The sequence below is a fragment of the Bison bison genome, unplaced genomic scaffold (assembly GCF_000754665.1).
Source record: "Bison bison bison isolate TAMUID 2011002044 unplaced genomic scaffold, Bison_UMD1.0 scf7180017864207, whole genome shotgun sequence".
NCBI lineage: Eukaryota > Metazoa > Chordata > Mammalia > Artiodactyla > Bovidae > Bison > Bison bison.
In genome coordinates this window covers 185,167-202,154 of record NW_011494779.1, presented here as the reverse complement: position 1 = coordinate 202,154, position 16,988 = coordinate 185,167, and the positions used below count along the sequence as shown (strand labels likewise).

Genomic DNA, 16,988 nt, shown 5'->3' with positions numbered 1-16,988 from the left:
ACCTTGATGTACTCCTTTCCCAATTTGGAACCAGTCTGTTGTTCCATGTCCAGTTCTTACTGTTGCTTCTTGACCTGCATACAGATTTCTCAGGAGGCAGGTCAGGTGGTCTGGTATTCCCATCTCTTTCAGAATTTCCCACAGTTTCTTGTGATCCACACAGTCAAAGGCTTTGGCATTGTCAATAAGGCAGAGGTAGATGTTTCTCTGGAACTCTCTTGCTTTTTCGATGATCCAACGGATGTTGGCAATTTGATCTCTGGTTCTTCTGCCTTTTCTGAATTCAGCTTGAACATCTGGAAGATCAAGTTTCACATAATGTTTAAGCCTGGCCTGGAGAATTTTTGAGTATTACTTTACTAGTGTGTGCTGCTGCTGCTAAGTTGCTTCAGTCGTGTCCGACTCTGTGCGACCCCATAGACGGCAGCCCACCAGGCTCCCCCGTCCCTGGGATTATCCAGGCAAGAACACTGGAGTGGGTTGCCATTTCCTTCTCCAATGCATGAAAGTGAAAAGTGAAAGTGAAGTCACTCCGTCATGTCCAACTTTTTGCGACCCCATGGACTGCAGCCTACCAGGCTCCTCTATCCATGGGATTTTCCAGGCAAGAGTACTAGAGTGGGTTGCCATTGCCTTCTCTGTTACTAGTGTGTGAGATGAGTGCAATTGTGCAGTAGTTTGAACATTCTTTGGCATTGTCTTTCTTTGGGATTGGAATGAGACCTGACCTTTTCCAGTCCTGTGGCCACTGCTGAGTTTTCCAAATTTGCTGGCATATTGAGTGCAGCACTTTCACAGCATCATCTTTTAGGATTTGAAATAGCTCAACTGGAATTCTGTCACTTCTACTAGCTTTGTTCGTAGTGATGCTTCCTAAGGCCCACCTGACTTCACATTCCAGGATGTCTGGCTCTAGGTGAGCGATCACACCATCGTGGTTATCTGGGTCATGAAGACCTTTTTTGCATAGTTCTGTGTATTCTTGCCACCTCTTCTTAATATCTTCTGCTTCTGTTAGGTCCATACCATTTCTGTCCTTTATCAAGCCCACTTTGCATGAAATGTTCCCTTGGTATCTTTAATTTTCTTGAAGAGATCTCTAGTCTTTCCCATTCTATTATTTTCCTCCATTTCTTTGCATTGATCACTGAGGAAGGCTTACTTATCTCTCCTTGCTATTCTGTGGAACTCTGCATTCAAATGAGTATATCTTTCATTTTCTCCTTTGCCTTTTGCTTCTCTTCTTTTCATTGCTATTTGTAAGGCCTCCTCAGACAACCATTTTGCCTTTTTGCAATTTTTTTTCTTGGGAGAGATATTGATCCCTGACTCCTGGATAATGTCACGAACCTCTGTCCATAGTTCTTCAGACAATCTATCAGATCTCATCCCTTGAATCTATTTGTCACTTCCTTTGTATAATCATAGGGGATTTGATTTAGGTCATACCTGAATGGTCTAGTGGTTTTCCCTAAGATTAGGACAAAGCATAAACAGAAAAATAGGAATAATTTGTCACTTATGAAAAAAGTGGTCATCATGGAGCTATGTAATTTTAGGAGGTCTTATTGGAGGTGATGCAATAACATGGGATGGCAATGGGATGGGATGGGGAGAATGTGACATATTTTCTTAACTTCATAGTTGCTGAGGTTGAGGGGAAGGTACGTATGTAAGAAATGTATATAAGAGTGTCAGAAATTCATGGCACTGGCTACTCTACTTTCATTCTTAAATTCTCACTGATGGAAAAGTCACACAAGGACCCCTGGCAAAAAATAGAAAGATACCTCATTTATCTAGGCAAGTGGCTATAAAATGAGGGCTTCTAGTAAGTTTGTTGGACAATAAGACTTAAACTTGAGGTTGAAGTGAAGCTTCCTACCATCTTTCTCAATCTAAGTCTTGGGACTTACACACCCAGAAATTTTGGCAGAGAGAAAGAAGGAAAGAGAAGAAGAGAAAAAGAGGGAAACCAGTGATGATGGAGAGAGAGAGAGAGAGAACAAAGGGAGGGAGAGGGGTGGAGGGAAGGAGGGAGGGAGAGGGAAATGCACCTGCCAGACAGACTGTGAGCCTGCTCATTCCATCATCTGTACGGATTAGGAGTTAGATCAGAGACAGAGCCTGGATGACTTGAATCACACACCTGGTCTCAAGAAAACAGATGAAAGGGCTCAAGACCTTCCTTTCAGTGGTGTGACCCTGAGTAGGAAAAGTGGCCCATTGGATGTCATCACCTTAATAATTAGTTCCCCGACTTTCTTGGGGTGAGGTGGGAAAGGGGGCCCAAAGTGCTCCCTCTAACAGTCCCCACCCTGCTTGGAACAGGGAGAGGAGCAGAAGTCCTTTTATCTCTGGAAGGGTGTGAGAATAGAGAGAGAACTGTTAAGTTCCCTCCTTCTCCAATACAAATACTAAGAGATGGTGTAATTTGAGGTTCGTCTATTACTTTCTAATAACTGTATGAATACTTTCAATCCTAGGTGGGCTATGCCTCTACCAGCTCACTTCTTCGTGACAAATACCAGTTTCCATCTTTTCTTCACACAGTGGCCAATGATAAGATCCAGTCGGAGGCCATGGTACAACTTATCCAACATTTTGGTTGGGTCTGGATAGGCACCATAGCAGCTGATGATGATTACGAAAAATATGGAATAAAAATTTTTAAGGAACAAATGGGGAGTGTCAGCCTCTGTGTTGCATTTTCTGAAACCATTCCCAAAGTCCATTCTTCCTTGTTTGTTTTAATGAACAGAATAGTTTTCATAAATACTGGTCATAAAATGTTTTTAAATTTACATTTGTCTAATTTCTCTTCCCTGGTGGCTCAGATGGTAAAGCATCTGCCTGCAATGCGGGAGACCTGGGTTCGATTCCTGAGTCGGGAAGATCCCCTGGAGAAGGAAATGGCAATCCACTCCAGCACTCTTGCCTGGAAAATCGTGTGGATGGAGGAGCCTGATAGGCTACAGTCCGTGGGGTCGCAAAGAGTTGGACAGGATTGAGCGACTTCACTTTGACTCTCACTTTTCCTCATGATTACATTTAGGTTATGCATTTTTGGCAAGACTACTGCAAAAGTGATACATATCCTTTTTTATCTCTTATAGGATGCCACTGTGTCTCATTAATGACACATTAATATCGTTATATATTCTGTTGCTCAAAATTTCCCAGGTTTGACAATTGGGAGTCACTTTGAGTTGGCTCCTATTTCTTTTGAGCAAGTCACTGTAATTTCCGATTAATTTACTTTCTGGAACACTAAGATATTGCAGATTCATCTTGTATTTCTCTATCCAGTCTTGTAGTAGCCATTTCTCCTGAGTCCTATTTACATTTAGAATGGAATTAGAACCAAGATCTGAGTAAGAACTAAGTTGTTCATAGAACTGGGGAAATTGTGGTAAATTCAAAATGAGAAATTAACTTATGCTAAAGATTAAGTTATAGAAATTAAGTTATGCTATATGTTATGCTATTTTTCATCTTAAAATAAATTATCTGAGCGCTTCTTTTTTAAAATAAAATGGATCCTTTTATATGGTAAACAACAACTCTTCATTATTTGATGATTTCAATATTACAATTTAAATTTTCTCAAAAAGCAACAAATATGTGTTAGGATTGCAGAGAAAAAAGCTTTTAGGAAGGGTCAAAGGACCACATAGTGTCAGGGTTAATGTTGATGGTTTAGTCCATGAACACATTCCCAGAATAATATAAGTTAAATCTGAAAAGCAAGACCTCACATTAGAGAAAGTTAATGGACACATTTAAGAAAGTTTTATAAATGCATCACAAAGTAAAAAATTGTGATTGTTTTAAAACCAAAATGATATCTTTTACTCTTGTAGTTTATTTGACATTTCTAAATTCTTTTGCATGCCTGATGGTAGGGAACTCTGTCCTGCCATCCAATGAGGCTAAACAGGTAGAATTATGGAAAGATTGTAAGGTGGCAGCCTTTGAAAATTTCCTTGCTTAACTCTTCTGAAGATTGGAAAAGAAAAATGAGTCTCTCCTCAATGGACCAGGCAAAAATATCACCCTGTTGCGAACGCTGATGTAGTTGTCATGTTGATTGAGAACAGCATATAGTAAAAGAGGGAGAGATAAAAGGGCAAGTGTATGGTGACTGTTATAATACTTCCCTTGGTATGGGCTTCTATGGTGACTCAGCTGATAAAGAATCCACCTGCAATGCAGGAGACCTGGGTTTGATCCCTGGGTTGGGAAGATCCCCTGGAGAAGGGAACGGCTTACCCACTCCAGTATTCTGGCCTGGAGAATTCCATGGACTGTATAGTTCATTGGGTTGCAAATAGTCGGACATGACTGAGTGACTTTCACTACGCTCCCTTGGTATACTGACTTACTAAAACCTTTCAGCTGTATTACCTTAATCCCTATGACAGAGGTAGGACAGGAAAGATTTCCCTTCTCTTATGGACTGGAAAACTAATGCTTAGTTAGGATATACGACTTATCCAAGCTTAGGTCACTTGACAGAGCCAGAAAATGACTCCAAATCATCATAAACCATAATTCAGGCTCTTTCAGCTATATTGAGTGTCTTTCTGGTTTGTGGAGAGTAGGGATTGGACTAAGCCCTCTGGTTGGAAAACCTAAGTCCAGCATGTGGTGCTGACAAAAACCACGGGCACAGGATGTATCTCAGCTCAGACTGGTTACCTTCATACTACAGGACACATGCTTTTACCCCAGCTAAGGTTGCTGGCAGGAAGCAAGAGTACTAGAGGTATTATTTTGTTAGGGGCTCCTGTTCATGTCTATGAAATCATTCTGTAGGTGTACAGTCAGCTCCATCTACTTTTGTACTCTCCCCAGTGGCCTCTTTGGCACAGCCTTGTCTCATATATTATTCCCTTGGCTTAGAATCTCCTTGATCCCAATGTTTGTCAGGCAAATCGCTACTAATTTTTTAAAACCCAAATCAGAGGGCCATTTCCTGGGAAACCACCTTGAATTTTTCTAAGGCAATTAGTTAGCCACTTCCTCATCTATGCCCTGATATACAGGGAAGGGAATGGTGGTAGCAGGGCAGACTGGTACCTATCGGTGAAAAAATCTAAGAGGGAATAGTCTCTCTTCCCTAGGTATGTAGGTATTAGGAAATATGAGACATCACTTTACCTTGGTATAGATCAGTACTGGCCAATAGAAATTTAAAACCCACACAGGTAATTAAAAATTTTTTAGTAACCAAATTAAAAAACAAAAAGGAACAGATGAAATTAAACATAATATATCTTATTTAATCCAAATAATATTTTAACCTGTGGTCATGATCATGGTAACATAATATAAAAATAATTTCTTGAAATTCATAATGAGAGAAGTTACATTTCTTTGATCTAACTTTTTGCAGCCCAGTTTGTATTTTAGACTTCTAGCCCATCCTGATTTGGCCAGCATCTTTTCAGGTTTCAATTGTCACATGTGGCTAGAAGCTGTGGTATTAGACAGCAAAGGTATAGAGAAGGAAAAAATTCAGTCCCATGAATTAGATAGGAGTTTTGAGATTATTTTCTTTATAAAGCTTGTTTTCTAAGCAATAAAAGTTTTACAAATTGTTTTTTTTTTCCCCTCTGTTGTTCCTTTCCCTGTTTTTCTAGCTAATGTACTATATGAAGACACTTCAGTTTACAACCCATAATGGAATGAGAATAGAAATTGATGATAATGGAGATGTGACTGGATACTATGATATTCTTAATTGGCAATTAGATGATAATGGAGAGGTCGCCTTTGTAAAAGCTGGAGAATATATATTCACAGACTCTAAATTTGAACTTGTGATGATTAAGAATGCAACAATATTTTGGAACACTGAATCATCAGAGGTTAGTTATTCTGATATTTTATTTTGTTTACATATAGAGAGAATTGCATTTCTGTGTTATTTCAGATGCTATGGAATATCAGAAACCTAGAATTGACTATTCTAATTTTTCCAAATATAAGGCATATCTTTTCTGTATAGATTCAGATATTTTGAAAAACTTTTTTGGATTATAGTTTTAAATATTAGTTCTATGATTTTGTTCTTTTTCCTCAAGTACTCCAAAATATTTGACTTCCTTTGTCTCTCTTGCTTTCATTCATTTTGTCTCTGATAATTTTTGTTTTTTTTCTTTACCTCATCCTTATTCTCTTTATTATTTTCCTGCCTTTATTCAGTGCTCCTTATTAACCTTTTATTCAAATATTTTTTGAACACCTTGTGACTTTCATCTTAATGTCTGAAATACTTTAGGCTTTTCTTTAGTTTCTTTTCTGAGATAAGTGAACCTTTTTCATTTCTTCCATTTTCAAATCCATTTATGTTTTAAATTTTAAAATATCTGATTTGAGATATTTTTTACACATCTCCAAGTGCTTTTCTGAGAATATTTAATTGAAGTGCTAGGGTATTTATTTAAACTATTACAGTATTCTTCTGCTTAATGGTTGTATCTGTGTTTTAGAGGGGAATTTTAATTTGCTGGAATATTTATTTTATTTTATTGAAGCATAGTTGATTTACAATGTTGTGTTAATTTTTACTGTACAATAAGGTGACTCAACTTTTCTTTTCCATTATTGTTTCTCACAGGATACTGAATATAGTTCCTGTGCTATAAAGTAGAACTCTGTTTTTTATCCATTCTATATATAATAGTTTGCATCTGCTAATCCCAAATTCCCAATCTTTCCCTCCTTCCCCACCCTTGGCAGTCACAAATCTATTCTCTATATCTGTCTGTTTCATAGATATGTTCATCTTGTCATATTTGACATTCCACATGTAAGTGAGATCGTATGGTATTTGTCTTTCTCTTTCTGCAATGAGCATTGAGATGAATGTATCTTATTGAATTATGATTTTCTCCAGGTATATGCCCAGGACTGGGATTGCAGAATCATATGGTAGCTCCATTTTTAGCTTTCTTAAAGTTTTTATTGGAGTATAGTTGATTTACAATGTTCTGTTAGTTTCAGGCATATAACAAAGTGAATCAGTTATACGACTCTCTCTCTTTTAGATTCTTTTCCCATACAGGTCATTATAGAGTACTGAGTAGAGTTATTTGTGCTATACAGGAGGTCCTTATTAGTTGTCTATTTTATATATAGTAGTGTGTACATGTCTATCCCAATCTCCCAATTTATTCCACCCTCCCTTTTTCCCCACTGGTAATCATAAATTTGTTTTTTACATTGGTGACTCTACTTCTATTTTGTAAGTAAGTTCATTTGTACCTTTTAAAAAAAAATTCTATGTGCAAGCAATATAATATGATATTTATCTTTCTGTGTCTGACTTACTTCACTCAGTATGACAATCTCTAGGTCCATTCATATTGCTACAAATGACATTATTTTGTTCTTTTTTAATGACTGAATAATATTCCATTGTGAGTATCTACACATACACACCATATTTTCTTTAACCATTCCTCTGTTGATGGACATTTATGTTGCTTCTATGTCCTGGCTATTTTAAATAGTGCTTCAGTGAACACTGGGGTGCATGTATCTCTTCAAATTATGGTTTTCTCTGGATATATACCCAGGAGTGGGATTGCTAGGTCATATGGTAGCTCTATTTTTTAGTTCTTTAGGAATCTCCCCACTGTTCTCCATTAGTGGCTGCAATTTACATTCCCACCAACAGTGTAGGAGGGTTCCCTTCTCTCCACATCCTTTTCTGCTATAATGTTTTGGTTTTCATTTTCTGCTTTCTTCCTAGAGTAAATGAATATGGAGTCACAATTACATTTTTGGTTGATTTTTTGGATAAGGATGATGGGTTTGGGTGGGTCACAAATCTCTATTTCAAGACTGTCTTCTTTTGTGGGTAGAGTAAAGAGCAGTTTATTTAAGGAATGACTTTTTTTTGTGGAAAGGGAAGGCTTAATGTGTATTTTGATTTTATGGTTCACTTTTGTTTCTACAGAGTTCTTAGTTTTCCTTTCTAACTTTTTACTCTTCCTGTCACATCGCAGAATATGTACTTCTCCCTCTGTATCCCTTCTGGTCCCACCACAGTGATGAAACCATCCTTCTGAGTCCCACCTTCAAGACCTTGCTCTATAACCTGACATTTTATTTCTAGGAATGATTTTGCCTACTCTCTATTAACCTTAGTTTGTCTTCTCCCTCTTACTTTTTTCTGCACAGTTTTCCCAGAATTCCCTCATTTTCCATACATCTATGGATGAAGAGGGCGCTCTAGAGGTGTGCTTGCTAGAATTTAATTACTTTGAAATTCGTAGCATTTTTAGGCTCTTTATGAAGCTGAAGTTGTGGGTCCTGTGTGGTTTTATTTACATTAAAAAAAAATCTGTATGGTCTTTTGCAGAGACTGTGGAGAGATTCATAATTTAGCAGTTACCATTACCCTAATGGTAGGCTGACAGAGGAGCCTGGCAGGCTCCAGTCGCAAAGGGTTGTACATGACTGAGTGACTAACACACCAACAATTATAAAAGTTTTAATCCCTCCACCTCCTATAGCAACAGGAGGGCTTTGATATGCAGAACTGCAGCTCTGAACATTTTAAAAAGAAGCTTTTAAAAGAGAGACTGGGTCCCCTGGTTATACAATGTAAAGATAATACCTGGAGAAGCCCTAGGGGAAGTTCACCAGAAAACTCATCACTTACCAAACAGCTGAACTTTTTACCCTGAGTGAAATATTAGTTGTAGGACTGTAGGTCTTTTGATATTCTGGTTTACTGTTTACCTGTAGTGTTAGAGTAAAACAATAGGGTGGCAGAAGGGCACTGGCAATTTAATCTTCCATGTGAATCTGCCAGAGGAACCAGCAGGAGTGAGAGAGAGTTGTAAGTGGGTGTCAGGACAGCCAGCATTTTTTTATTTGTGGCTGCAAGACTATTTTGGGGGGGAAGTTGTCTTTCTACATCTTGTTTCTTGTTCATGTATGTCCTCTCTTCTTGTATGGCCCTTTTGGCCTGAGATCTGAGGTCCCTAAATAGTTTTCTGAATCATACTGGGAAAGGATATAGAAATACGTGACAAGAAAATTAAGATTTCCGATCCCCTATGCTGTGCCAGATATCGAGGGCATCTTTTTATCTCTCTTTCTCTCTCTTCAGAGAAGGCAATGGCACCCCACTCCAGTACTCTTGCCTAGAAAATCCCATGGACAGAAGAGCCTGGTAGGCTGCAGTCCATGGGCTCGCTAAGAGTCGGACACGACTGAGCGACTTCCCTTTCACTTTTCACTTTCATGCATTGGAGAAGGAAATGGCAACCCACTCCAGTGTTCTTGCCTGGAGAATTGGTCCTTGGTTTTCCATGAGTATCAGTAAACATACACAGACTCATATATAGTCATACATACATACATACATACATACTACTCCCTCCCTTACTTAGCCTGGCCTTAAGCAGCTCTTGAATATATGGTTAGTGTTAGTCACTCAGTCGTGTCTGACTCTGCCACCCCATGGACCATAGCCTGCCAGGTTCCTGTGTCCATGGAATTCTCCAGCAAGAATACTGGAGTGGGTAGCCATTCCCTTCTCCAGGGGATCTTCCCAATCCAGGGATCCAGCCTAAGTTTCCTGCATTGCAGGCAGACTCTTGTGTCTGAGCCACCAGTGAAGCCCTTGAATACATTATGGCAGGATAAAAGTAAAAACTTAGTGTTTGCCACTGTAGGGGCCATAGCTCTCTTCTGCATTTTATTTCTTTGAATTAGAGCTTCTCTGTCCAATACAGGTATTCCTAGCCACATGTGGCTTTTAAAATTAAGATTTAACTGCAATTAAATAAAATTAAAATTTTAGTTTCTTAGCACATTAACTACATTCCAAGTGCTCAACCTCCATGTGTGGCTACAAGTTACTATATTGGACAATACAATATATAACACTCCATCATTGCAGAAAGACAGAGTTGCTCTAGGTCTAGAGTATAAACCACCTTCTGTGGCCCAGAACTCTCTCCCTGAATGGGGCCTGAGACTGTTCCCTTTTGTATTCCTGGTGCTAGATGTAGAGCAGGTACTCAATATAATGTTTTGCATGAAAAAAGAGATGTTGCTGCTTGTATATACAAAGTTCATAGAATGTTTGTTCTGCTAAAAACTGATGGAAAATGAGTGAAATGTATTAGTAGATTTCTATTTTAACAGCATTTCATTAGAGCATAGTAATTTTATTTTATTATCTTTATTAAAACTAGAGTTATATATATTAATACACTTTATTTATTTCTTCTCCCTGGCTGCACTATGCAGCTTGTGGGATTTTACTTCCCTGACCAGGGACTGAACCTGCACCATCTGCAGTGAAAGCACAAAGTCCTAAGCACTAGGCCATTAGGAAATTCCCAAGGTTATACTTGTATAATGAAGTTGGTTCAAATGTAATTCAATACAAATTCACTAAGCATCTACTATGTGTCTGCCTCTGTGTTAAGCACTGCAAAAGGACCAAAAGACTACTGCCCTCACAACACTTACAATCAAATCATTAATTAACTGAACAGATATTTATTGAGCACAATATTATATGTGCTACACACTATTCTAGGAGCTGGGGATGTGCCAGTGTACAAAACAGAACAAATTCCTACTTAATGGTAAGACTAACATTTCAGTGGGAAGAAAGAAGCAACATATAAGATAAATAAGTAAGTGATACAGTATTTTAATGGGTGATAATGTTAAGGAGAGAAAAATAGTAGGGATTATGGTAAAGTGCTGGGGGGTGGTGTAATTTCACATAGTGTGATCAAGGAAGCCCTCACTGGAGTGACATTTGAACAAAGACTGAGAAGAAAGTGAATCAGTGCGTTAAATCTACGGGAAAAGCATTCCATACAGAAGAGACAGTAACTTCTAAACCCTGAGTTAGGGGGTGTCTTTGGCATTTTAGGCGAATAAGAAAGGGTTTAGTGTGGCTGGAAAGAGAGAGAGTAGTGGAAGAGGAGGTGAGAGGGGTGAAACAGGAGGTGAGAGGGGTGGAAGAGGAGGTGAGAGGGGTGAAAGAGGAGGTGAGGGGGTAGAAGAGGTGAGAGGGGTGGAAGAGGAGGTGAGAGTGGTGGAAGAGGAGGTGAGAGGGGTGAAAGAGGAGGTGAGAGGGGTGGAAGAGGAGGTGAGAGAGGGGTGGAAGAGGAGGTGAGAGGGGTGGAAGAGGAGGTGAGAGGGGTGGAAGAGGAGGTGAGAGGGGTGGAAGAGTGTCAGGTCACATAGAGCCTTGGGGGCTGTTGAAGGACTTTGGCTTTTACTCTGAGTGAAATGGTGAGCCATGGAAAGTTTTGACAGAGGAGAGTTATGATCCCACTTAGAATTTAAAGAATTATTCTATCTGCCATGTTTCAATTAGACCAGAGTGGACAAGAGTAGGATCTACTGGATTTGCTGATGAAATGACCTTGAAAGTCCCCTGCATCAACAATTAGTAGATGGTGTAGGCATGATTTAACTCATGATAATAAACTGAGTTTGGAAGTTGGTGAGCAGGTGGGCCTGAGTGAAGGTTCATGTGGGCAAGTAGTAGAAAATATGGTTGAGACTGGTGGTGTCAATGACAGAAATGGGGAATTGGGGAGGAGGAATTGGGTAAATGGGGATAGTTTTGGACATGTTGAGTTTAAGTTGAGGATGGAATTTCAGAGTAGGGACATGATGGAAGTTTAAGATGTGGAATTAGAGATTTAGGTAGGAAAGGCTGGTGCTAAAGTCAAGATTTGGGAGTTCATGTGCAGAGATGCTGGTTGAACAGAAGAGAATGAATGAGCTGCTTTATACTGAAAGATAAGAAGAGTAAGAACAAAAGCCAAAAGAATGCCAACAGTGATGAGGTAGGTAGAGGAAGTAGAACCAACAAAATAAATAAAGAGGACCCAATGGAAGCCAAAGGAGCCTGCATTTCAGGGAGGAGTTGATCAAGAGTGTCAGATATCTAAGAGAGAGAAAGGAGAATGTGTCAGACATGACAAGAAACATTTTAGTGAGGTGAGTGGGTTGGAAGTGAGATCATGAGGTTGAGAAGGGAAGCGATACTCAGAAAGAGAACAAAAAGGCATCAACTTATTGTGATGATTTTCAAAGAAAGGTATATATATAAAGAGCTCTTTTTGGTGACTCAGACTGTAAAGAGCCTGCCTGCAAGGTGGGAGCCCCAGATTTGATCCCTGGGTTGGGAAGGTGCCCTGGATAAGGAAATGGCAACCCACTCCAGTGTTCTTGCCTGGAGAATTCCATGGACGGAGGAGCCTGGTGGGGTATGGTCCATGGGGTCACAAAGAGTCAGACACAACTGAGAGACTAATACTAACACTTTTTAGAATATTGGATCAGGAGAGAGGAAATAAAGTCATTCTGTGATCACGCACACATACACACATGCACACAACTTATAAGAAGCCAATCTATTATGTTTAAAAATACATATTTAAATAATCTTATATACTGTAACTGAGCTCAGAGATTTCTGATATTTTCCATTGTTATCTAACTCAGATTTATCTTGCAAAACTCAACATAGGAAAATTCTGATATCCAAAATGAATCTTTTCACTTTCCAAAATGAATCTTCGCTTAATGGAAAAATACATCTTATCTCCTTTTTAAATGGGAAGCTCGTCATTTACATTAAGATATAAATTTACAAACATTGCATTTATAATGGACTTCAATGTACACAACCATGTACAATGTACTATGTTTATCACCAAGTTTTCTAAACTTTTTACGAGAAAATATCCCAGTGCTGTGCCTTGTCCATTTTTCCTTTTTGCTGTGGAATTTTCCTCATGGAGTAGATCTTTCATTTTTATTTTGTACTGACTGAATGATACGCAGGCTGTGTTGGGATGACCTTGCTGAGAAGTCTTTCTCAGGTACTCAGGATGATTCTTGGCGTCTCCCCTCAAGCAGAAAGAGGCTTGACAAATTGTCCTCTCCTCAGAACCCCATGGACATGGAGCCTGGTCTGAGTCTTCAAAGTTAGAAAGAGTTAGGTTTAGCTTTGCTAATTTCTAGAAGCAACCACTGGATTTTTCTAGAAGCCTAATTCTAGAATCAACTTCAGGACTATTAGCAAAATTCCTCTAGGCTTTCCAGATCATTATTCTCTTTGTTATTCTTTTTTAAAACATTTTATTTGTTTTTAAATTATTTGTTTATTCATTTTTGTCTATTGCTTTGTGAGACTTTCTCTAGTTGCAGCGCGCAGGGGCTACTCTGTTGCAGTGCATAGGCTTCTCATTGTGGCGGCTCCTCTTGTTGCAGAGCACAGGCCCTAGGCGTGCAGGCTTTGGTAGTTTCAGCTCACGGACTCTAGAGCTCAGGTTCAGTAGTTGTGCATGGGCTTAGTTGCTCCGTGGCATGTGGAATCCTCCCAGACCAGGGATCGAACCCTTGTTTCCTACACCGGGAAGTGGATTCTTATCCACTGTGTCACTAGGGAAGTCCTGTCTGTTTTTCTTGCCCAGTTATCCTAGGTTTTCCAAGAAATCACAAAATGTCCACAGAAATCCAGGTGGAAACTTTCATAGCTTGGCAAGCGGTAGAGACAAAGGGCTTTGTTAATGTGTGGTATTTGTCTTTGCTAGCTTCCCCATTCATTGTGTACTGATGTGTGTCAGTCTGGGACCCGGAACGGGATTCGTCACGGGGAACCAAGATGCTACTTTGACTGCATCCCATGTGCTGATGAATACATGTCACGGGAACCAGGTAGAGATGATCATTTTTCACTGACATTAAAATGCAAGTAGATTAAATATATTTTGGCAAAGAGGGCCTTGGGAGCCTTCTTTATAAAGAGATGTGAACAACTTATCACAAAAATTATGATCCATCAAACTATTGGATGTTCTGTGCAGTGTGAAGAAAAACACAACATTGGGTTTTAGTTCTAAAGCTGCTGCATTTGGAAAGAAAACCTGAATCCATGAATTTCAGAGAGGAAAGTTTTTAAAATGTGATGTTAAATATGAATGCATGGATTCATGCATTAATGAATCCTTATAATAATTTTATAATAATTTTAGTTCATTCATGAATACTTAAAATTATTCTAATTTTTGGAGTAGATTAAACATTAGTTATAGAAAAATAGTGAATAAGTAGTAATAAGTAAATTATAGTTCTATGTTTTACAGACTTTTAGACTTTTACATAGACTTTCTATGTTTTACAGACTTTTATTAGACTATTTCTCTAATTTAGAAATAAGAGATCTAGAAGTACATCCCTAAAGGCAATTGGCTTAAGACCATAATTACTCAAAGTTTGTAGGGCAGGTGAATTCTGTATCTATTGCTCTATGAATTGTTCACTACAACCTGCTGAATTTCTGTTCTTGGCCAGAATTTTAGTTGGGCTTGGTAGGCTTAGCCTTATGAAGCATGTTGCAGCAGGTTTATTTTTATTGCTACCTTCTGTTAAAAATAACACAAATTGTACTTATCTTTTGCCAAAAGTTCGTCAATAGCAATTTATTTAAAAGATAATTTTAAAAATGGAAAATTTTCCCCAAATGGAAAAGAAAACACATTATCTGAACAACTCCAGGGATTCCATGTACCCCAGACTCTGAAGAGTTGCATCAAGAGAAATCCAGTCTAGCAGTCAGAAGTGATTGAGAGGAAATTCCAGTCTTTACCTGCATCTTTCAGAGAATGGTGAAGAGATACATTTCATAATCCACCACAGATTCATCTCAAATTTTTCTTATGTAGCAATATTCTCCTTTGGCTTCCCAGGGGCTCAGTGGTAAAGAACTCATCTGTCAATGCAGGAGACATGGGTTCAATCCCCAGGTTGGGAAGATCCCCTGGAGAAGGAAATGGCAACCAATTTCAGTATTCTTGCCTGGGAAATCCCATGGACAGAGGAGGCTGGCAGCCTACAGTCCATGGGGTTACAAAAAGAGTTAGACACAACTAAAATGACTAAACAATATTCTTTAGAGCCTCTGCTCAGCTAAATGCCCCCCAAGTGTTTTCAACCTTAGTTAGTATTGTTGCTATTTTTATTTCCTTTCTTCTAGTTCTCAACCTTTCTCCAACTATTGTCTCAAATCTGCATCTGGAGGGTGAGGAGGGGAAGGCTGAGTGGGCAAAGACAAATTGTCTTCAGTAGGTGAGGAAGATGTTGAATAAAAGGCTGAAAACACTCGTGTTTTATAATAATCAACTGTATCCTTGTCACAAACCTTGTTTTACCTTAATAGCTTTAATGTTCTCACATATTTGTGGGTTGTTCTTAGGTTTGTGAGGGGATACACCACCCTTCTCAATTAGATAATTAGAGGAGAAAGAAAGAGGCATCTTACTTAAAAAGATTCATGCAGAAACAGCTGAAATCAAGGAGGGAGACTGAATTTCCAAAATTGAAAAGAATTCTCAATCTTTACTGTTAGCTGCACACTCTAAGACCATTTTATCACTGATTTTATTTTTAAAGATATATATATTCTCTATAAAAAATCTCACTGAGTCCTGTATGAGGCCTTTGGTTCTTCTGGACAATTCACAGCCGATGGGGACAACTGGATTTCTCTGCAGTCAGTCCTCTGTTCTTTGTTCATTAGGTCAAAGGGAGTGCGATCAATGTGGTGAAGACTACTGGTCCAATCCACAAAAGAGTGAGTGTGTGCTGAAAGAAGTGGAATTCCTTGCTTATGATGAGGCCCTGGGATTCACGCTTGTCATTCTGTCCATCTTTGGGGCACTTCTGGTCTTGGCAGTCACAACTGTTTATGTGATACACAGACATACTCTGCTGGTGATGGCTAATGGCCGGGAGTTGAGCTTTCTTATTCAGGTTTCTCTTGTCATCACACTGCTGTCTTCCATGCTCTTCATCGGCAAGCCCTACAACTGGTCTTGCATGGCCTGTCAGATCACTCTGGTACTGGGGTTTTCTCTCTGCCTGTCTTGCATTCTTGGTAAGACTATTTCACTGTTTTCAGCCTACAGAATTTCCAAATCCAAAACTCAACTTATATCCATCCACCCTCTTTATCGGAAAATCATTGTGCTAACCTCTGTTCTAGTTGAAATTGGCGTGGTGGCTCAGACGGTAAAGTGTCTGTCTACAATGTGGGAGACCCGGGTTTGATCCCTGGGTTGGGAAGATCCCCTGGAGAAGGAAATGGCAATTCACTCCAGTACTATTGCCTGGAAAATCCCATGGACAGAGGAGCCTGGTAGGCTACAGTCCATGGGGTCACAAAGAGTCAGACACGACTGAGCGACTCTTCTTCTTCTTTAGCCTATTTAGTATTGAACTCCCCAAGGGTGTACAAGAACATGGAATCTCAAAATATAAAGATTATTCTGGAATGTAATGAAGGTTCTATAGAACCTTTGTGCTCTATGTTTGGGATGGATGTCTTCTTGGCCTTACTGGGCTTTCTCACAACCTTTGTGGCACACCAGTTGCCACAGGATAATTACTATGAAGGAAAAAGCATCACCTTTGGAATGCTGGTCGTTTTTATCATCTGGATTGTCCCTGCTTACTTGAGCACCAAAGGCAAGTCTAAAGTAGCTGTGGAAACATTTGCAATCTTGGCATCCAGCTATGGTTTATTTGGTTGTACATTTGCTCCCAAGTGCTTCATTATTTTGCTGAGGCCAAAGAAGAACATGAATGAAATTGTTGGTGGAAGAGTCCCTGCTCTCCATAAGAGCATCCAGCTGACTTCAGCCTCTTCTGTGAAAAGCAAAGTCAACAATACCTCGGTGTCAACTGTTCTGGACGACTAGAGTCACGCATGTGTCGCTCAGAGTGGCAATGGTGACCATTGCCATGGTTGGTTCCATTGCCATGCTTGCCATTGAATGGTTCAACATTCCCTTTTCAGGTGGCTCCCCTAGCAGCCACCTAATGCTCTGGGTAACTCTGAGGATTTGGGTTCTGGTAGTGTAATCAAAGCAAGGCTTATGAAATCTCATACCATTTGACATAAATTAGAAAAACTGTTATTA

The 16,988-nt window shown here is 39.3% G+C and overlaps 1 protein-coding gene across 1 annotated transcript in view; it reads left to right on the top strand.

Moving 5' to 3' along the window:
- The window catches only part of LOC104992034 (vomeronasal type-2 receptor 1-like), a 24,241-nt gene extending 7,475 nt beyond the window's left edge, over positions 1-16,766 (top strand). Inside the window, 5 exon segments of the mRNA XM_010844751.1 lie at positions 2,487-2,735; positions 5,592-5,873; positions 13,602-13,725; positions 15,587-16,084; positions 16,270-16,766. Coding sequence (XP_010843053.1) covers positions 2,487-2,735; positions 5,592-5,873; positions 13,602-13,725; positions 15,587-16,084; positions 16,270-16,766 — 1,650 coding nt within the window.
- The last annotated feature ends 222 nt before the right edge of the window (positions 16,767-16,988 follow it).